This window comes from Ursus maritimus, unplaced genomic scaffold, assembly GCF_017311325.1.
Source record: "Ursus maritimus isolate PB19 unplaced genomic scaffold, ASM1731132v1 scaffold_9, whole genome shotgun sequence".
Lineage (NCBI taxonomy): Eukaryota > Metazoa > Chordata > Mammalia > Carnivora > Ursidae > Ursus > Ursus maritimus.
Window position 1 is genome coordinate 17,789,691 of NW_024427107.1, and position 22,912 is coordinate 17,812,602.

The 22,912-nt window shown below is 38.4% G+C and overlaps 2 protein-coding genes across 13 annotated transcripts in view; one reads left to right on the plus strand and one right to left on the minus strand.

Moving 5' to 3' along the window:
* Window positions 1-2,757: 2,757 nt before the first annotated feature.
* Window positions 2,758-21,364, minus strand: COPS5 (COP9 signalosome subunit 5). 3 transcript variants are annotated; one of them, XM_040625627.1, is made up of 9 exons: window positions 21,133-21,364; window positions 18,891-19,086; window positions 16,206-16,440; window positions 15,119-15,247; window positions 14,392-14,457; window positions 13,767-13,852; window positions 8,830-8,941; window positions 4,931-5,079; window positions 2,758-2,997 (listed from the first exon to the last, which is right to left on the minus strand). In XM_040625627.1, exons 1-9 carry the CDS (start codon window positions 21,347-21,349, stop codon window positions 2,913-2,915), a joined length of 1,275 nt encoding a protein of 424 aa, XP_040481561.1. In that variant the 5' UTR covers window positions 21,350-21,364; the 3' UTR covers window positions 2,758-2,912. The 3 variants fall into 3 exon arrangements, with proteins under 3 accessions (XP_040481561.1, XP_008704972.1, XP_008704974.1); XM_008706750.2 differs by lacking the exon at window positions 21,133-21,364 and having other exon boundaries at window positions 18,697-19,013; XM_008706752.2 differs by lacking the exons at window positions 18,891-19,086; window positions 21,133-21,364 and adding an exon at window positions 18,689-18,837.
* The window catches only part of CSPP1 (centrosome and spindle pole associated protein 1), a 146,217-nt gene continuing 144,111 nt past the window's right edge, over window positions 20,807-22,912 (plus strand). For 3 of the 10 annotated variants that reach the window (XM_040625617.1, XM_040625620.1, XM_040625619.1), the window contains exon 1: window positions 20,809-20,967. The gene's annotated coding sequence lies outside the window, so the exon portion shown is untranslated. Of the gene's footprint in view, window positions 20,968-21,031; window positions 21,164-22,912 lie in introns of those variants that run through there. The other 7 variants (XM_040625618.1, XM_040625624.1, XM_040625625.1 and 4 more) reach the window with 4 other exon arrangements.

The following is a 22,912-nucleotide window of genomic DNA, read 5'->3' on the forward strand; positions in this document are numbered from 1 at the left end:
AGCATTTAGGCCAAAAGTGATCATGACAATACAATTTAATACTTTAAAAATATTCATAAAGGATCTTGCTTAACCAAGTACATGTACAACAAAATGCAAATGCTCCTTTCTGAGTCATTTTTGCCTGGCCTGCACCACTGAGTAGAGGGGACATTACTGATTGTTTCTCTAGTGTCCATTTAACCTTAGTGTGTAGTAGTTATGCATTTTGGGGATTATTGACCCCATTCCTACCTCGAGGCATGGCCCTTCATTGGTCTAAACCAGTCCCTATGTATAATCTCGGGGGTGGGCTCGTAATCCATTAGACCACTGTGAAGTTTGAACCTTAATCTGACAGCTCTTTAGCCCTAACTGGATGGTGTGGTGCACAGCCAGTTTGGGGGGAATACAGCTTTAGATTTAGGCCAACATGTGGAGGGCAGAGCTGAGAAATGTAACAGGAAGCCAATCCAGCTGAGCCTAAACCAAGTATGACTCTGGACTCTGGAGTGAGGTGAGCCAACAAATTTTTATTCTTTAAGCAACTGTTATGTATATATGTGTGTTACCTCCAATCAATGCATCATTACTGAAACATGGAGACTTCTCAAAACCAGTCCAGTGAAGTTAGGACTGAAACACTTTCTTTTCCCAGTAATTCTGTTGTTATTATAGACATTTTCCATCACACCAAGGTGTCTTAATTGTTTAGGTAATGAATGTCAAATGTGGATAACTATATTTAAGTCTTAGAATGAAAACTGCTAGTATGTTTTCATGGTGACTCCAATGGCTCCTTACTCTTTCATGTCAACAACTTAAACCACTTCATCCTGTCTGTGAATGAAACCTCAACAAGCTTGTCCGTGTTCCTAAAGGTGTTGCTGAAAAGACTATGGCAGTAAATAGATTTTGGCTGTTTATTGGGGGCAGTCATTTTTTTTAAAAGGGCATAAAAGTGGAGGTGAGTTTGAACCATCTGAAATTGGGGGTGACTTTTATTTAAATAGTTACAAAATGAGGGGCTCCTGGCTGGCTCAGTTGGTAAAGCAGGATTCTTGATCTCAGAGACATCAGCTTGGGCCCCACACTGGGTGTAGAGGTTACTTAAAAAAAAAAAATTCAATGGTTACAAAACGAGACCAAAATACTAATATATCATCAACTGTCCACGAATGTATTTGGATACTAACGTTAATGGGCTTCCTCATCTTACCAAAGACCACCTCATTGCTAAATCTAATGGAAAGCTTTTAGGCTTTATTTTCCTTGATGTCTTGACAGCATGTCAAATCACTGGTAAATTACTTCTTAAAAGTTTCTTCTCTGGTCCTGTGGTCTCCTCTTCCTCTGCTGATTTTTATATTTGATGTTTCCATGATTTATCTTGTCTTTTCACTGTTTTATTTTCCACAAGTCATTTCATTTGCTTTCAGCCAGCCCTCACCCCAGATCTCTTAACAGTGCTCTTAGCAACATCAATCTGGTACATTTCTGCTGTTTAAAACTCTTAACTCTGGGGCACCTGGCTGGCTCAGTCGGTTGAGCCTCTGCCTTTGGCTCAGGTCATGATCTCAGGGTCCTGGGATCAAGCTCCGCATCGGGCTCCCTGCTCAGTGGGAAGCCTGCTTCTCCCTCTCCCACTCCCCTTGGTTATGTTCCCTCTCTTGCTGTCAAATAAATAAAAATCTTTAAAACAAACTCTTAACTCTGCGTTGCTATTAGGATAAAGTCCAAAGTGCCTCTGCAGGATCTACCCTCATCTTATCTATTAGTCATCTTTTGGGGGCGCCTGGGTGGTACAGCGGTTAAGCGTCTGCCTTCGGCTCAGGGCATGATCCTGGCGTTATGGGATCGAGCCCCACATCAGGCTCCTCCGCTATGAGCCTGCTTCTTCCTCTTCCACTCCCTCTGCTTGTGTTCCCTCTCTCGCTGGCTGTCTCTATCTCTGTCGAATAAATAAATAAAATCTTAAAAAAAAAAAATAAAGTCGTCTTTTGCTACTTCTCATGTCTGATTGGACATTCTCAGGTCTAACTGAATAACAGTTCTTGAAGGTACTAGGTTGTTGCTCTCTACCTCTGGCTTTCTACACGTTGCTGTACTCTCTGCTTATAAACTTGCATTCCCATTATGTTTTTCTGGCTAGTCCTATCTTTCAAATATCAGCTTTATGTTAGGTCACTTCTTTCAGGAAGCCTACCTGGGCAACTCCTCCCTGGTGTAAGTGTTCAGGTAATGAATTGTTTCATTGAGGTTTCATTGAGTTTCCCAGCACACTATTTCTCCCTTCATACTAGTACACATAGGTTCTTGTTAACCTAGCTTTAGCCTCCATGGTAGGTTCTGTGAGGACAGAACGGTGGCGTTGTCTATCTTGTTCAGAATATCTGCAGAGTAAAATTTGGCCTATTCAGTAAAGGTGCTTGGTAAATATTTGAATGACTAGATAACCTATGTTAGGCTCTGTCTTAAGTTATTTAGTTTTCGGGAACAAACTTAAGGTGTGATATGGTTAACATTTCATAAGAACATAAAAATGTTATGTTAAATTATATTTTTACTAGTGGACTACCAAAAGAAGGTATAGGCAAATTGAAAAGTGGCTCTGATAATCAGTATGGCAGGTGAAGTGCTGAAATTCTTCGATTTAGATATGCAAGACTTTTTAAAAAATAGAAAGGATCCGGTAAGTATTTCTTTCTCTTAAATTCAAGAACATTAAAGGATACTAGAAAACAATGTAACTGCTCCCACACAATAACGAAAGAACAATTTCATTTTAAAGAGTTTTATTACACGATGTTAATATTCAGGACAATTCAGAGCACCTTATACCTCTAATCAGATTTTTGGTAACTGGTTTTAAAGTGTTACTTGAGTATTTTTCTCATACTGGCTTTCAGTCAAAAGTACTACTTAGTGATCGTTTAAGAGATGTTAATTTGATTAAACAGTTTATCCTTAATAACCTGAGACATCAATCCATGGATAGCTTCTATGGTAGTTTTACAGCTGGAAAGAAAAAACACATCACATAATGTTATAAGAACTGAAAACTGTTTTGAACATATAAGTTCCCTCCTCCCATTCCCCTCCTTGTACCCCCAATAATGATTTTCAGTTCTATTGATACTCTACAAACCACAATTTACAGTTTACTCTTGTGATTTTTAGCCTTCTGCATGTCTTTTAACCACTTCATTAGAGTTGACCCTTGAAGAACGTGGGAGTTAGAGGTACCAAATCTTCCACACAGTTAAAAATTCACATATAACTTTTGACTTCCCCAAAACTTAACTACTAATAGCCTGGTGTTAATGGGAAGCTTAATAATAACATAAACTGTTAACACATATTTTGTATATTACATGTATTATATACTGTATTCATATAATAAACTAAGCTAGAGAAAAGTGTTAAGAAAATCTATATTTACATTACTGTACTGTATTTATAGGAAAAAAACCCATGTATAAGTGGATCCATGCAGTTCAAACCCATTTTGTTCAAGAGTCAACTATACTCATTAGAACCATCACAAGAGAACAGTATAAAATTTGATATAAATTCATAAGAGTTTTTGTTACTTATCAACAATTTTGAGAAAAATTCTATTTTGGAAGGTAACTGAAATTATATATTATTCATCATTATAGACTGATTCTGGTATTACATTAAAATCTTATTCCTTATTGTTTATTACTTAGAATTATTAAAAAAGAGATTTTAAAGAGTCCTATGATTTTTTTCAGAAATAATCAAACATCCTTCAAACAATTAAAGGTCAAAGTCAGTGGGTGAAGGACTTAGATTTTAGAACTGATAAAAAATAAAAAGCAAAAAACAATAAAACCTCCAAATATTTAGAAGATATACAGTTCTTATAAAGTTACCCAAAAAAGGAAAATTCTCTACTTGTGTACTACTACTTTTGTCCTCCCTACTTTTCTTCTTATATAATTGGAGATAGTACCATTGTGGAATTTTTGCTTGCTAAGGAACTGAGCTGTAAATGTAGATAAAATTATAAATCACAAACAATATAAAGATAGATGAGCAAAAACATACACTGAATACAGGTACCAAAAATAAGACCTAATACTGAAGAAAGGCTACTAGCTCTATACCTTCTAAAAACTCATGGAAAAGAATAAGATAATTTAACCCAAGATGGCTTCTGCTCCTAACAAACACACTTTTCCTTCCCTTCTCCCTTTTCTTTTCTATTGACCAGTCTGGTTTTTCTTAAGATGGATACCAAGGTATCAGTTTATATAGATGTCAACATAGTTTTCCCTTACTCTCTGCCCCAAATTATCACATTTAAGTTCAAACTTTTGTGAAAGTCCATGCTATTTAGGTAATCTTCCCAATCGTCTATGCATTTGAAGCGCCACCTGATTATTTCATAAGTTATCAGGGAACACATTCCAAGTTTGTTCTTAATACATTCTTGGTAGTGAAATTTGGGATACTAAATTACTGTATTAAGGATAATTTCAGAAAAATAAGAGAGTGGAATCATTTCTCTGATATTTAGGGGTTTAGAACTTCATAAAAATGTGAAATTTGATGAATTTAAGAAATCCCAACATAATCCCTCAAAAGATGATTACGTTAGAATAGATCTGGATGTCCTTTTGTCCTTTTGCAGGATTTTTTTTTTTTTAAAGATTCAGTGATGGATTAGTTTTCTTTAGTACACTTTCTAGCTAGATCTAGAAAAGATGACTGGGTGTTTTTCATTACATTACCCAGATCTTTAAGCCTTTAATGTTTTAGCTAAAATTTGCATTTGACAACTCTTAAGGTCCCAAGAAATTAACATTCAGGTAACATTCTAAGTTGTAAGTAAGTTGAAACATAAGGAATATGAATCCTATTATAATGTGCAAATTTTGAACCAAAAAGAACTAGCTAGGGGCAGGAATAGATTTGTTCTTACCTGTCTCTTGTAGCTTTGGCAAGTTTGTCTTCTGACTTTCTGTCATGTGTTTCTAAACCCAACATGAAACTCCCTCGTCCCAGCTGGGCTTCTGACTGTTCTAATTTTTCAGACAAATCAAAGACCTGACCAGTGGTATAGTCTGCATTCTGTAGNNNAAATAGTATTGTGTCAGTGTGTGTGTGCATATATATATTTTAATGTAAATTTTTTTCTATTTAGAACATTTCATTTACAAAGAATTCCACCATGAAATATAAGTTTGATAGTCGCTGATCAAAAGAAATAAAATTTACTTGTAAAAACTGACTCCAAAGTTCAAGCAGCTCAAGTGTAGAGTTTTCCCCCCTTTAGAATTTCAAGATTAAATTTGGAATTCTTTTTGAGTCATTAAATCTAATATTTGTTATTATGAGAGGCTATGAAGTACACAGGCCTGAGTCTCAGGTTTGGCCCTGCTGCAGATTAGCTGGGAGGCATGGGAAAACTCCCTTACCTTTCTGTGCCTTTAAGTCGTCTTCTGAAAATGGAGGAGAGGACAGTGATAATTTCTATATTAAGGTTACTGTGAAGACTAAGTTAAGTAATGTATACAGAGTAAAGCATATAAAGCTCTTAGGACTGTCCATGGCAGCTGGTAAAGGCTTAAATTTTGTTAGCTAATTTTGTTATCTGTTCTTGTTGAAATTTCAGCATTTAATAGTTAACAATTTTTTAAAAATAACATTTGTCTTAGGTTTTCTGATTATAAAGTTAATAGGTATTACAGACAATCTGGAAAATGCAGAGCAAGCAAGCAAAATAAAGAGGAAAAGAAACACCTATAATCCACCTAGCCATGACCACAGTTATATTTTAGAGTATTGCTATATGCTTGCACAAAAACCTAACATTTGTTAAGCTGGAATACTACATATACCATTTTGTCCCTTAATATTTCTTTCTTTTTAAAAAGAAAACTAACAGTTACCTATGTATATTTAAGCATTAAACCTTAAGCATTTTTATGGGTTTTCTTTTAAAAAATGTTATAATCTAAAATACAAAACAACTTTTCATTAAGATGAGTTATGAAATATATGTTCCATTTCTTTCCCTTATCTTCAAAGAAGAGAGTGACAATTAAATAAACGACTTGGCAACAAGTACATTACTCTACTTACTCAGTCTGTAAGACAGCGTACGTGATCTGCAGTTCAACCACCAAACATTACACTACACTACAGAGCGCCCTTTACAATGTTACCAGCTCTTCCAATGATTTTATAGATTGATGATATTTTTTAAAGATGCATTATCACTTTGTCTGGATCTAAACGGTTTAGGACACCAGACATTTCCCCCTCTATAGATTTGAAGAAAAGCTTAAGGTTTGTAGACCACATTTGGAAGATTTAGCTCAAGCCATAAAAATGTAGGATGGCAGGAACAGTTATACTATTAAAATGAAATAAAATGACATCAATTACATTTTAAAAACACAAAGAATGAATAGGGAACTAATTTCTTAAATCAGAAAATAACTTTTTCCTGGTAGCTTTTAGGTTATATGCTTTAGCTGGAGAAAGAGATGGATTGAACATACATTTATATAACTTTTCTTTCCGTTTTTTAATTTTTAAGACTTCTTTGGTTTATTTGAGAGAAAAAGAGAATGACAGGGGGGAGGGACAGAGAAAGAGAAGGAGAAGCAGATTCCCTGCTGAGCAGGAAGCCCAACGAGGGGCTTGATCCCAGGACCCCGGGATCGTGACTTGAGCCGAAGGCATATACTTAACTGACTGAGCCACTCAGGAGCCCTATAAATTTTTTCTTAAAATGCTACGATGTACCATATATACAACCACAAAAAACAAGAAAATATAATTTAATCTCTTCTTGATTATTAATGTCTTCGATATATGCAGTGCTGGAATATAGGGATAGCCAAAGGCTGAGCAGGTAGAGTTGTTTGCCTTTACACAAAGGTTCAGACTGCTCTGGTCTTAGTGTTTTCTTCCTCTGCCATCATGTGTCACTTCTGGTTCTCATTAGTACACTTGCCTCTAAGGAAACAACTCATACAAAGCATTTAGCAGCATATATGGCACAAAGGAAGCACTTAATAAATGTTTGCTATAATGATCACTTTCCTTCCTTCTAATTTGCTACTTCTGATGGTTGAGGTTACAAAATAAGAACAGAAGGGCTGTCAGAACTCTATTTAAAATCATAGAAAGGGTTGCCCGGGTGGCTCAGTCAGTTAAGTGTCCGACTTTTGGTTTCAGCTTGGGTCAGGATCTCAGGGTCGTGGGATTGAGCCCTCTGTTGGGCTCCATGCTCAGCAGGGAGTCTGCTTGGGATTGTCTCTCTCCCTCTGCCCCTGCTCAGGCTCTCTCTCCTCTAAATAAAATCTTAAAAAAAAAAAATCATAGAAGATATGCTCAAGTGAGGCCTTTTCCTATGAACAAATGAACCAAACAAAAAATAATAACTTACTGAGGCTTTATTATATGCCAGGCACTTTGTTAACCGATTTCTATAAAAAATTTCATTTAATTCTCATGGTACTTAATGATGTAGTAACTGTTATCACTGAACCCAGAATAACTTTCTGAAGGTCACACATAGCTAAAGTGCCAGAGTTGTTTCTGGACTGAGTTTCTCTTATACCAAATTTTGTGGTTCTAATCATTATGCTATTCTGTACTATGTGAGATGGCAGACTTAAAAAAAAAAAAAAAGAAAAAAAAGCAACTGTTCCTGACTAAGCTTTAGATAGAAGCTTGTAAAATAAACAACCTTCTAAGTATGTTAGGTTTTAATGATATATTGGAAAAAATCCAGTGATTTATTTTATCTTATTTTTTGCTGCCCAGCATCTCCTACTTTAAGGTTAATGATACTCTGATTTCCTTCTGGGGACAACCCTTCCTAATTCTTAGTCCATGTGCACCTGAAAGTTTTTTCTACCCTAGCCCAGCAGTGAAGTACTGCCCTGGCACAGCCGTGGTTCATTCCCTTGGCCCAGAGCAGGTTTAAAGATGGGCATGTGACCTAAACAAAGCTCAGACACAGGTTTTGTCTGGAGTTATGCGTGAGTATGTGTATCTTGATCTTCTCTTTTGAATGTGAAAATGAGAGGCTGGGAGGCCTGAAGTTAATGCTGACATCTTGTTTTCTTTTCCTCCCCTCCACCCCTGTTTTTAAAAAAATTTATTTATTTATTTTAGAGACAGCATGAGCGGGAGGGGCAGAGGGAGAGGGAGATAGAATCCCAAGCAGACTCTGCGCTGAGCACAGAGCCTGACATGGGCTTCAATTTCATGACCCTGAGATCAGGGCCTGAGCCAGAACCAAGAGTCGGACACTTAAATCGCAGGCGCAACCCAGTCACCCCTGCCATCTTGTTTTTAACGAAGCCCAAAGCTGAAGCCAACTGATATGAAATCAAAGCTGAGACAGAAAGACCAAGACCTCATAATACTGTTTTAGTGCAAACTTGCTATGCCTGAAGTAAGCCCTACTGGGCTTTGAAGGTTAAAAGATTCTCTTTTTTGTTTAGGCCATTTTGGTTGGGTCTCCTGTCACTTGTAACTGGGGCCTACCTGCGACACCTGATACAACAAAAAACACTATTTGTATTTTTCTCTTTGTAAGTCTCTTCAAGGCAGGGGCAGATTTCACCTTCATCTGGCCACTTATATTTGTCACTTGGACTTAGTCTCAAGGGTACATGACACAGATGTTGGCTTAGCCTAGTATCCCATCCAGCTCTGGTCATGTGCAGAATCTGAGCCTAGCCCTGGTGTCTTGGCAAAGTCAAGTATAGCCTTTCCATGAAAAAGAGTTTCAGATATTAAACAATTTATGTAGCTTAGATAAAATTCAAATGTATCCCCTGGAAAGATAGTACTTACAGTAAGCAAACTAGAGGAACTCAGTGTATTCACCCAGTATTTATTCCACAAAAGCTCAAGCAATTTCCGATCCAATGAGGATTTGAAATATGAGACTTCTAAGGCATAATATCTATGAAATGAAAGGACAAATTTGGTAAGTAAAAAAAAAAAAATCATCTGTATCATATAAAGGTTATGGCTAAATTTAAGTGAATTACATTTTATACCCAAATAGTTACATTTTAGTTTTTAGTCCTATAGAACAACAATAGGTAACCACGTTTTCCTTACGCTTCAGAGGTGTGGTTACAAATCTTCTGTTAACTAAACTTTCTTGTGTTATATTTCTTCACTGTAGAGCCCAGAAATTCCCCAAACTTACCAACAATCAGTCAGAACTTCTGAATGACGTGTGTTTATGCATGTTATCAAGTTCATAAATTCTAGCCAATAGAACATAAACTTAATGAACTGCCTCTCTAGAGTCAATGATACTTTTTGATAGGCTTTTAAAAATACTGAAAATGACATGTGGATTTCCCATTTCTCCCTTTCTAATCCCCTAATTAGGACCTATTGCTTTTTTGGAAAGCAAACCTTAAAGTAGAAGTCTTAGAGTACCTAAAAAAAAAAAATGCTTCCAAAGGTGCCTAATTTATAATCAGTGAGTGCAAGAAATATTTGCTTAAATGTATGAAAAACATGTATTTTTAAAGTAATAAATATTTAAATATCTCACTAGGTATTGTACATTAGTAGATGCAAAGATATACAAGGGACTTTTTTACCTTAAGGAGCTTATTACTATTTACAGGGGAGATGTGGTATGAATCCACAAAAAATTAAATATAATGATATATACTGAATAACAGTAAGTGATGCTATAGTGCATATAATAAAATTAATCACTTACCTATTAAATGTTAGAGATAATGAGTACTCTCAGTGTAGACAGAATTGCCTGAGAAGCCCCAGGGAGAAGGCAGGACTGAGAAGTAACCCTTACATGAGTCTATGGTGTGCATATGTTGACAGCAAGGAGGGCATCAGGCAGGGAGCACTGACTCATAAACAGGAAAGTCATGAAAGGAATAGTAAGTAAATCACTTTGTCTGGACAGTTAAGCAAAAGCAGAATAATTATGTGATGGAAACCTAGAAAGCTTTGTTGGGGTCTACTTGGTAGAATATACTACATAAAAGTTATGAAATTTAAACTTCATGGGTGGGGGGACGGGTTATATAGGTGATGGGGATTAAGGAGCGCACAAGGTGTTGTATGGAAATATTGAATCACTGTATTATACACCTGGAACTAGTATTACACTGTGTTAACTAACTGGAACTTAATAAAAACCTAAAAAAATAAATTTAAACTTTATCTTCTAGGTAGTAGGGACTCATGGAAAATGTTTGGGCAGAGCAATGATAGGGCCAAAGAGGTGTTTTAAGAAAACTGGCTTGTGATAGGATGTGTTTCAGAGAAACCGTAGGTAGAGAGACCACAAAGGATACTATTGCAGGGCAACAGATGGGAAGAAAGGCTCAGACGCAGGTTAGTGGTGCAAAAGATTAAGACATGTGGACACAATAAGAAATACTTGTTGATTCAATTCAGGAGTGAGTGAAGAAATAAAAAAGAATAAGAATTTAAGGACATCAGAATTAAGTGAGGATCTTTTCAAGATTAAGTTACCTATGCAGATCTGAAGATGGACAGGACATGGCTAATGAAATGTGGAAGTGGAACAGCGTATTTCTTGAGCACCTATTATGTCCTGGGTGCTTTACATATATTCTCATTTAGTCTTTCCTATAACCATACATAGAAAGCATTTATTACTTCCAGTCTATAGACAAAGAAACGTTTAGGGAGAAAATACGCAAAGCCACATAGCTAGTAAGTGGCAGAGAAAGGATATGAAAAGTTGTATTTATTATCACAAACCTCACAGTTTTATTTTTACATGAAGACCATAGACATTTAAGAGAGTATTTAAGAAGTGAGTTCCCAGGAGTAAGGGAGTTAAGTACAGGGAGGGGATGAGGGGCTCAAGTAGGAAGGTCAGCTTTAGAAAGGAGGGGGTTGTATCTCTGATACTGGAGGAAAAAAGAGATGACAGGGTGAATATAGCAATAGATATTTGGATTTAAAAAGGATGGAAAATAAGGAAACTCAAACGAGGTTCTAGAATAGAGTTTATGTTTGAAAATTTATGGATCACCTTAATGTAATTACTGTTTTAATTCCATAGGTTGATGCAATGAAATTTTTTGTCTAATATGTAGTGATTAGCTGCAAATCTCAGTAGCAGAGTTGAAAACAAGAAGAACATTCAAAATTACTTGTGGAGCTAAATCCTCATCTTCTGTACGGGAAGTCAATAATAGATACTGCCTAGAACTGAAAATCAAGAAGTAGCACTATCAGCATGTTGATTGAAGATATGGGTAAATACTTACAGGAATAATTATAATAGTTTAAGTGACTGCCTCTAGGGGATGGGAAAGGGAATGGTACAAAATTGTTGTTTTTCATAATAAGTTTCATAGAACTATTTTACTCTTTAAATCAAGTTCCTGCATAACACTGACAACATACAAGCTAACTTAAAAAAAACAAAACACTTTGTGTCCTGTTTTCACTAAGGTTCTTCAAAGTTATAAATATTTAACATCTACATTATATTCTATGTTTTAAACAGACTTTGGGTGTGCAATATGTTGTGCGATTTAAGGTAGGAAAGAAAAAAGACCAACATAAACTGCACATAATACCTCATCATCAAATAATTTAGGAAATGGATCTATAAGCAGCCTGCCCCAAACCCCTGCTCTTCCAACCTGGCACTATGTTTCATTAAAGATTTTAAAACAAAAATAAATTAAGCCCCTAATTTGCTCTATGAAAGAGTTCGCTCTCTCTTATTTAGGAAATGATCCTAAGAGAACATCTTTGAATATCCAAGCAATTCTAGGTTCAAAATTCTAGGCTCTAGCAATGCAGATAGCTAGAAAGTGGCATTCTTCTCTGATGGGCTCGTATTTCAGTAAAACAGAAAATGTAGGTTTGTTGGGATACAGAATGCACAGACTGCCTCAGTCTTGTTTCAAAAGCTGCTGTTGGTAGTGAAAAAAGTAGTGTAGATATTAATTAAAGGTATAAGCTTTTTCTACTGCTATAACTCAATATAAATGAAAAAAAATTGACTATTACTCTGAGAAAGTATCACAGCAAAGATGTTTCCATGGTTAAGAGCAATTCTCTCAAACTGGTATGGTTTAAATTTTTTTTTTTTTTTAATTTTTTTCCAATATGGCAAATTATGAGATTTAATTCCAAGTCTCCAACTGAAAAATAAAAAAAAAAAATCTTTTTCCCCCCCAGAAGTATGTCAGGGATGACTGATATATTTTAAAACTCAATTTTAGAAATTCTAGAATTTTCTAAGACTTTCTGAACAGAAAAGTAAGAGCAGTAGTAGCACATGGGTAGTCAAGGTATTCCTAGAAGTCTGGATAGGAGGTATGGAGAAATGGGGACCCTAGATAACCATTTAGGTAACTTTTTTTGGAGGGGGGGATGCCCATCCTTCTATGTGCCACGTCTGATTTAAATGTTAGCATACAGCAGTGAATTAAGTCTATTGTCATGAAGTTCACATTCTAACGGGGTCAATAACTAGGAAGCAAAAACATATCAGATAGTAGTAAGTGCTAAGAAGAAAAATAAAGCAGGGAAACTGAAACACAGTGACTGACTGGAAGGTGTTATTTTACACAGGGTGACTGGTGAACATTCTATTTAGGTGACCCTTAAACAGATACTCCATGACTGAAGTAGTTAGTAAGCCACGTGGAAATCAGGAACAATTTTTCACAGCAGAGGCAACAGCAAATGCAAAAGCCCCCAGGCAGCTGCCTGGCACATCTGACAACCATAAGGAGGCCACTATGGCTGGTCTGGAGAGAGCAAAGGTTTAGTGATAGATGAGCTCAGAGGTAGTAAGGGCCAGATCACAAAGGGCTGTGTAGTCCATTGTAAGGATTATGGATAGTATTTTTGGTGATACAGGAAATCATCCTGGAGAAGGAGGAATGCGATCTGACTTACATTTTAACAGAACCAATTTGGATGACAAAAGACCTTTAAAGGGGTGAACAGAAAAAGCTGGAAGACTAATTAGAAGGCTAGTACTTTGGTTCAGGCTCCAGAATGTGGTGGGTGGGTCAATGTGATGTGGCAAGATATATTCAGAAGGAGAAAACTGTTTTCATTGGTTTCTTTAATACTTTTAAAACTTGAGACGTAATTCATATACCTTAACATTCACTATTTTAAAGAAGTATATAATTCATTGGTTTTAGTATGGCTGCTTCATTTTGAAGTGAAAATGTTTAGGATAAAGTTTTACTAAATGGGACTTGAGGGACGCCTGGGTGGCTCAGTCGGTTAAATGGCTGCCTTCAGCTCAGGTCATGATCTTGGGGTCCTGGGACAGAGCCCTGTGTTGGGCTCCCTGCTTGGTGGGGGGATCTGCTTCTCCCTCTGCTTCAGTCTCCCCCGCCCCACCTGTGCACTCTCATTCATAAATGAATGAATGAATGAATGAATGAATGAATAAATAAATAAATGGAACTTGGGTACTTTGAGAGCTTGCAGACATGCTAGCGTCAAGCTGGCCCTGAATACAACTTCTTCCAATTATTAATTTCATTAATGCGCCAAGTATCTTGTACGTTGACATATTTATAGTTGTGTGAAAGGCAAATAACAGGTTGAACAATTATTAATAAAAAATTCAAACATTATCCTAACTTTTATATTCTTACTACAATTTTAAAAGGGCTTATGAAATGCATTTTATCTGAACCTTTATTCTCATCTGTAAAATTAGGGGCCTGGATAAAGTTTCTTATGATGACTGTGGTATTTTATATTTTAAAATTACTTACTGTTTGCAATGTACACCAAAGTCTTCTATTTTATTAAGTGGGATAGTCTGGTACTCAGAAGGTCCTTCATCAGGGGGTTTGTAGCCCTCAACAAAAATGAAGAAAACAGAAGATTAAAACACACACACACACACACACACACACACACACAGAAAAAGCATACTTTCTATGCAGCTTTCCATTTATAGAAACATTAATTCTGGGGATCCACATACTGAACTTAAACATTCCAGTAAAAAAAAGTATATTGCTTATACTCTCCCTCAGCCCCGTTTGATGGCTGATGGTTGGGTCTGGTTTTTAGATTCATTTTTCTTGTCCTTAGGGGATGTACACATATGCTAATACCTATTCCAGATTGTGGGGAAGGAAACAGATTTATTTAGCTTGTTGTCTAGTACCTGTCAGAATGCCAGGGGCACACAGATACTAACAAATGAAAACTGCTTTCTTAGCAATATATAGCACAAATGTGTTGTCTTTTCCTAAAGACAATTTGTGTTGCTTGACTGCTATTTTGTAAATATTATCAAATTATTTTAGGACAAAACAAGATATTAACCATAACATGAGTTTAAAAATAAATCATTTAAAAATTATAAGGACTTCGAATTTTAAAAATTACCTTTGGGTAGGTCCTGAAGGCTCCAAGATTCACTTTCCCTGCAGATATTGTTCTTGTTGGGTCAATCTACAAGAAAGATATATTTAATATCTGCTGGTTACAAAACTGTTATATACTTCCATTTGTTTAAATGTTAAACTTAGAAATATATATGTATATATAACACTACGAATGCATGCACACACACACTGATTAAAATAACCAAATAATAGGAAAAAATAATTGGAAAAAAAATAACCAAACCAAGTAACATAAAAGTTGAATAAAATGGGTAAGTATAGTATTCTCATAGTTAACTTAGAAATTAGATCTAGTTATTCTACTATTTAAGAATGCTATCTGAAGATGTGCTCATTTCTTTTTCAAAAGTTTTCTTTTACTAGATGAACAATTTCTACCTTTCTCGTAGTAACCCAGATTGCATCTAAAACATTCTGAGCATAGCAAGAGCTGCTCTAGCAATTTCTGACTTACTCAATTCAGTCAACATTACTGAATGTCTACTATGTGCAGGGAACTGAGACATAGGTGCTGTGATCACTCTCATCTTACAGGGTGGCGAAAGAGTTGCAGAGAGGTTAAGTAACTTGTTCAAAGTCCCAGCTTCAAAGAAGTGGAATTCAGATTCAATCCTAATGACACCAGATTGTTCTAGTTTTTATTTCTCTGTATACTTGCTTTAATAAATCTTCATGAAGAACTTAAGACTAGTTGCAAAAATACTTACTACTACTGCTACAAATGGTTCCTGGAACTGCTGATTGAGCATCTGAGTACTAACATCAATCCCAGAAAGCCAGCAGCCATAGCCAGGATGGCTGTGATACCAGCCAATTGCATTTTCAAGGCGGCCAACCTAATGAAGAGGGCAAAGAAGACTGAGGATTCTGTTTAATCTTAGAGACACTTGTCATTTGTCTGCTTACATAGCATTATGGTAAAATGAAAGCATGCAGAATAGTGGATAGCATATGCTGCTTTCAGGTTAAAAAAAGATTATTTTGAATAGGTAATACCCAAAGCAGAATACCTGAAACTTTAGGCATAAAATTAATAAGATACAAGTACAGTAAGGTTATTCAGTATGCTTCCTACCTTGTTCCCCTCAACTATCCAGGTTCTCAGCCCAGATGTTAACCACTATAACTGTTGCTTATATACCTATCTTGCAGACATATTCTTTGCATATAGATTAAGAGAAACACACACAATGGCATAACATATATAGTGCTCTATACTCCGCTTTTTCAACTCAACACAATACTGTGGGGTTTGTTCCAAGTAAATAAAATATATAGATAACTACTTCTTAATTTTTATTTTTCTGAAAGCCTGGCTTGCAGTTCATCGTATGGATACACCATAATCTATTTAGTCAGTTTTATACTCAGGAACATTTAGGTTGTTTCCAAATTTTAGGATTTTAACATACATCTGATACTGAGTGTGAGAATAAAAAAAAAAATTTTATTGAGATATAATGGATGTGTAACATTGTATTAGTTCAGGTGTAAACCATAATGATTAGGTATATGTATATCTTGCAAAATGATCACCACAAGAAATGTAGTTAACATCCATCACCCAACATTAGGTACAACTTTTTTTCTTATGATGAAAACTTTAAAGATTTACTCTCTTGAGTATGAGAATTTATTAAAAAAAAAATCCATGCTAACCTTTTACACATTTTACATAGAAATTGAAAATAAAATATAAACTTTATGTAAAGAGGATAGTTCTAAGTTTAGAAACTCCAGAGTTACCACGAGACCCTTAACTTAGAGTTACTGAACTTTAAGGAACATTTTTACCTGTTTAGCGTTTTCTATATATGCAGCCATATACTCATATGCAGCAGCCTGAGCATTTACTCGGGTCTCAGTGCCCTCTACAGGCAAAGCAAAACTGTCCATAATGATCATGGTTTCACCATCCACCTTTCCCAGCATTAAGCCCATCACTTCCAAGTTGCCTCCTGATCTGGCATGCATCACCATTTTCAGTAGAGCCAAAGCTGAGATTTTGCAGTACTTGAAGTAATGGTGACTACAAAAAAAAGCACAGTATAATTAACATATAAAACACAATTTCAAAGACAGTTTTTATAAAGATAACAAATAAATACTGAAGGAATTTATAGCGATGGGAAAGGGAGAAAGAGTGTAAAATGTGGAAAAGAAAAAGGAAGTACATTTCTTGCAGGGTTTGGTAATGATAAACATGTCAGGATCCTGCAAAGTATTTCCTTTTAGAGGAAGGGAAAAGTATGAAATAATTTTTTAAAATATGCTATTCAAGTAGAAAGAAATTACAAGACCAGTTCAATAGGCTTTTTCTCCACTAATTTTGGAATCACCAAAGCTCTGATTCCAACTCTAGTTGGATGGTTGTGCCTAAAGATTCTCCAGCCTAACTTTCTCGCCTAAGGGTTCCAAATGTGGGCTCTGACACCCATGTGCTTAGGTTTAAGTCTTTGCCCTGTCATGCTAGCTGTAGCCTAGAGACAACCACTTCATGTCTGTGCCTTAGTTTCCTCATCTGTAAATAGGATTATTTCACAGATTCGTTGTTAGGAGGAAATAAAGTAAGTGAAATAATGTGTATAAAATGCTTAGTTTACTGCCTGACACATACTAAAACTTTGTAAGTGCTAGCTGTTATTAGCCTTAACCCATCTTTTATAAGTACTCTCAAAGAATAGTGTGTTGTTTCCTTCTGTGCTATTAGCCTCAAAACTGAAAATGTAGCTCTAATATCTTTAGTTCTGCTTTGACCATGTTTCAAAGTTTGTCATATGTAGATGTGACTAAACTACTCTTGAATAAAATTACATTTTCCATCTCACTGATGCATCCCAAGACAGCTAGGATGAATATAATTAGAGCCACAATCAGACAATAAGGCAAGCAGATAGTTTTCACATATTTAATACGCTACAGCAACCTGAAATGCATAATTTGTTATAGAGGTAAGCAGACAAGCAGTTTTTAATAACGTGGTCAATGTCTCTGAGAAGCAACCCCCCCCCTTTTTTTTTTCCTGAGAAGCCTTTTTAAGATGTCTGCCCACAGATTTCAGTCACAACTGAAAAATATGGAGACCTGGTCTTAGGAGTCAAGACATGAATTAAAATCTTGGCTCCTTCATTTACTAGGAAAAAAGAAAAAAAAAAAAGGTAGTTATTGTGCTCCCATTACATACATTGTAGGCCCTTTTTGATATATTATCTAATCTTAATGACATTACCAATAGGTAGGTCTTAATTCCTTTTTACAGATGAAAAATGAAGATACATAAACTTCCTAAGGTCAGTCAACTAACTAGTGACAGTTGTGAGGTTTGAATGCCAGTCTATTATTCACTTAAGAGTTCACTGCCTCAGTATGATCATGAAATAAGTTACTTATATTTACTTGTTTTCTTATTTGCAAAAAAGGAATGAAAATAGAGTACTGGGTTGTCATGCAGATCAAGTAACATATGGAAATTCCTAGCTCAGCGCTCAGCCCATATTAAGTACTTGATAAACATGCTGAATCTGAATACTTACAGAGTTTGCCTTGTAAAAACAAAAAAATGGAAGAATGGTCTTATGTTGACCACTGCGGTCTTTTCTACCTCTCCATTTGACTATGTTCTTTTTACTTTCTCCCTAACACAATCTGCTTTCAGGAAAGGGTAAATGCTGTGGGTAAAGAATCTTTGACTTGTCATTATTCCCAGAGGCACAGGGCTTTTGCTAAGTAGCAAAGAGCTTTAAACTCTATTGGTAAAATTTCCAGCTCATGAGAACTGGTGGAGTAACGTTTTGGGAGACTGGGTGGAGCCTCGATGTTTCTGAAACAGTTATCAGCAATCAACAATCGGTTATAGATCTCTTAAAGATGGCTCATAGTTATTTTAGAGACCCCTGGGCTGACTTAGTTTTTGAAGACAGGTGCAGTCTCCAGTCTGAGATAAGCTGAAGGTCCTAGCAAGGTGTAAATCGACACAAGGCTTAAGGCAAGGTGTGTGGCATATATATGACAATACAGATATTGAGAAATGATAATCACTTGTCCTTTTCCTCTTACATCCTCTGGAGGCAAACTGGTTAAAGAGACAGAAAGGGGAGTCGAAACAAGCCCCAGGAGAGGGGCTTTACCTCTACTTGCGGAGACAAAAGAACCAAAATTTCTCAGGCCCATAGTCTCCCTGCCCATGAAAACAAACTCTCCACCCTCTGCAAACTCCCATTCCCCCTGGGTGTCCTAACTCCCGCCGCCCCTTCCCTCCCCTGCGTCTCGCCAGGGACCTCCTCACTCCTTAGTCCAGGGCTTCGCCGCCAGTATTTCTTGCTGCTGTTTCTTGTCGTATTTGTAGATTTCATCGATACTCTGGGCTTCCTGCATGTTGTTGGCCAATTCCCAGGTTTTCTGAGCCATACCACTCCCGGACGCCGCCATCGCCGAGGAATCGGAGAAGTTGTCGCGTCCACAACCAAGACGCAACTTTACCTCGCTAGGTTCCCGGGGGTGGGCTTCGGACCCTTCCCACCACAGGTGCAAACTCGTACTAGTCTCTCGAGGCAGCCATGACACCTAGAACCGGAGGTGAAGTCGGTACAGACCATTCGGGGATGGCGGGAGCGCTTCCGGGATGCCACGATATAAACAGCGGTTACATAATAGAGACAGAGGAATCTTCTTGTGGCTGAAATGAGAACATGTTATCGTAGAAAATTATATGTGTGAATTAAGACAAACACAATGATTGGGTATGAGAATGGTATAGCCTTCCGCACCGGAAGAAGGGCATGTTAACGTTATGCCAGAAACTGGAACCGGTCCTCTTTGTTCGTACTGCGCAGGCTCTGCCTCCGCCATATTAAAAATGGGTAGATCCTTAGGCTGTGATGGGGAAAAAAACGTGGTTTTTTGTGGATGTAGGTACCTTAAATAAAATGTTTGCTGAAAGCCTAAAAAATAAGGATGTCTGTGAGAAACTTGAGATATACGTAGTTCAAGATGCTGGTTGAGACCAAGATAAAAATGGTATCCTCGTTTACTTCCATATGAGTCACTGCACATGGCGTGAAATTCTGTGGCCTCTTCGTGGTTTGGCGCTAAATGCTTCTCTAGAGGAAAGTTATTTGACATTCCAAGGAAGCTGTGGAAACTCGTGGGAGGCTACTATCGTGTCTTTTGTCGTGTTTGTAAAAATTAACATCTATATTAGCTATTAGTGTTCTGAAATGACTAGTACCCAATTCTTAAAATTAGTTTTCGGTTTAGTCTTCAGCATACCTCTGAAACCTCTTCCTGTCCCCGAGGCCGAATTAATCTCAGCAACTTGTTTTCTACCAACAGTTAGTGCAATGTTTAATTATTTCGCTTATTCGCTTGTTTTAGGTGTTTTTCCTTCCCCTCCATTCCCCAACTCCACACTAGATTCTAACCACCAAAGCCTAGGAACCAGTTCTGTGTTCCTTGTTTTACCCCTAACACCTAACATAGATGTTGAATAATTTTTGAGGGGGGGGTGGCCTGGGTGGGGGATAGAATAGTATCACAGCTCACCTCTCCAGCTTCATCTTTAACCACCCTGAAATTTTGGATATGTGGTCAGCATTGCCTAAAATATTCTTCCCTGGTGGTTGTGTTGTTTTGTTTTTGCCTGGGAGCTCAAATTAATCTTTAAAAACACAGCTCAGTGATCTCTACCATGAAATCTTTCTTGACTTCCTCCGCTCTCCAGTAATGATTCCTTTCAGGTGTCTCTAAATGGCTGTAGGTGCTTCTATAACTGTTACATAGCATTGTAATAATGTATTTGTTTTCTTGGAATTTTTTCTTTTCACTGTAAGCTTTAGAGTTCAGGACAACTGCTCTGAGTTGTGTCCTCTATTCCTAGTACGGTGTATGGCAAGTAGTTAAAAACATTAGAATTATCGAATCCACAGCCCTGCCTGCAGTTTTGACATTAACTTCCATTTGAAGAAAATTTGTTTTTAAAACCCTCTTACAAAGTAATTAGGATAAATGATTCTCTTTTCTACTGGTGGCACACGGCCGCTCAGTATTGGAGTGAAACGAGTATGTTGAAATTACTAATAAAAACCCAGGACAAAACGTTGACCAGACTCCTAGAAGAGGAGAAATACGCAGGAGAGGTATGCCAACACTTTTTCTCTGTCACTCCTACCCTTTTTTCTTTCCACACCGGCTGGGGCTTGGAAGGTTTGGAGGGGCTAAAATCGATTTAGCTTGGGAAGAATTTCCCATGGCTTAACAGCTCCCACTAAGACCAGCTGGCCGAGTACCCCGCCTACTTGTAGGCGAGTCTGCTTTGCGGCCTCCGGAACGACAGGAGGCGCCCCGACCACGCGACCCTACCCCCGCGGTCGTAGTGGGGGCGGGGCCGCGTTCAGCCGTTGGGTAAGGGCGGGCGGAGGGCTCGGCTTAAGAGGCGGAGCCGCGGCCGGTAGGCTTGTGACAGTGTTCCCTAGCTGGGCGGCCCTCGCCCCTTCTTCGGCCCGCGACGAGCTTCTCTAGGGCGCTCTGCGTCTTCCCCAACGCAAGCCCGTTCTCTTGAGTAAGCGTTAGTCAACCACTGGTGGGAAGCGGGCCTGGCGGGGTGTGGTCGGGGGTGGGGGGAGGTGGTGTCCCAGGATTGGGTTCGCGGCCCCGGGGCGGGGGCAGGGGCTCCCTGGGGGTGGAGGTCTCTCGGCGGCCACGCTGACCGCGGAGCCGGACTTACGGCGTTTGGGAGAGCGAGGGTTCTCTGTCGGGTGAGGTCTCGAGGACGCCGGGCTAGGGGCGGTGCCCGAGTTACAGGGTTGAGGTCGGGGTCTCGGGGCTTCAGGGCTGGGGGCGGTATCCGAGGTATAGGATCCTGGTCGGGGTCTCACAGCAGTTCGGCTGGGGGCGGTGCCTGGTTCCCGGGGACGCGGGCTCCAGGGGTCTAGCTGCTGCATGGTGGCTCGGGGGCGGTGCCCCGCTTACGCGGTCTGGACTCTGGGGCCCCGGCAGCCACAGCCGCCTTGGGTGCTGTGGAGACCCGGTTGCCTGACTACGCGTTGACGCTTCCTAAGGGGGCCGCCACCCACAGCTCCCGCGTGCCTTCCCTACCCAACAGCCGGCTTTCCGTTGCTGGGCTAAGCCTCCTGGAGCGCTTTTCCTTTACTCGGTGCTGGTTAAAAGTTAACGTTTATTGAGTGCGCTCGGCGCGGTTCTCCGCGCTTTGCAAAGCAAGTGAAATTTATTTAATCACTACAGCCGTGTGAAGTTGGTGTTGTCAATACCTTGTTTTCCTTGAGCTCGAATCTCTCCTAATTGCCTTCGTTTTAGGATTATCTGGGATTGGGATCCAATTTTCAGTGTTAGTTAGCAGTGGTACCCATTTCTTGAGAGAAGTTGGCTCTCAGATTATTGGATTCAAAAGTTTACCTTCATTTCTGGGAAGCAAACCAACACTTAGTTTCCAAACACCTCGGAAAATGCCAAGAACCTAATACAATCAATATAGGTTCGTAAAAAGCCATATATCCACAGAAAGGTTCTATTTTATATGAAAGAGTGGCATGTCATGTTGACAAGCAAGAAGGAATCCCACTGAAACCAGTGAGAACTTGCTTTCTGCTTATTCTCACTAGAAGGACGGGTACTTGGGCGGTTAAATGGCTGCTGAAAATCCTCCCCAGCGATGAAATTTTAGGTCTCCTGCGTACAGATGACCTTCCGAAAGGGAGCAGGTGGTTTTAAATAGTATAAATCGAAACAGGATGGTTTCAGGGCATTTTTACTCAAATGAAGTTCTCACATAAATGTGATTTATTACAAACTTGGAGCAGATTTCAGATTATTCTTTTAACGTCATTATGACTCGCGTTCCCACTGCTATACTGAATGGGAGGCAAAGGTGTTTGAGCAAATGTTCTGGCAATTTTGCATAAGCCAAAAGCCATCTAATTTATGCTACCTTTGTTCATCGCTATTAATGATGTAAGTTGCTAAAGGACTTAATCGTGCTTTTATATATTCACTCTATCTGTATCCTAATCCTCAACCTTCCTCTCCCCCCCCCCCCCCCCAGTTACTTGTTAGCAACATTTAGAGGGATTTGTCAGAATTTGGGTGTGCCCATGGAAGCAAATTGATCATGTGGATGTCACTGCCAGGACAAAAAGATTAAGTACTTTTCATTTGGTGGAAAGATCTTTGGATGGATGGGAAATGAGAAACCTTGTTCTGGTTCACCTCCTCCATTCTCTTTCTTCTCAGACTCTTCATAGGCTCCTTCCTGCATCCTAGGGACATATGCTATCGTTCTCTGCTATTCGTCCTCAGCCCTGTTCTCCCACTCTAGGGTTTCTTTTTCAAAGCACTTTTCTCCTAAAGCTGTAATGGTCATTTTAAAAGCCTATTGAACCCCCCCCCCTCTGGTCCTGGACTCTTTTCTGAATTCCAGACATATACAAATTGTTTTCTTCAGATTGCTTTCATCATACTGGATCCTTTATGGGTATTTCACGTCATTC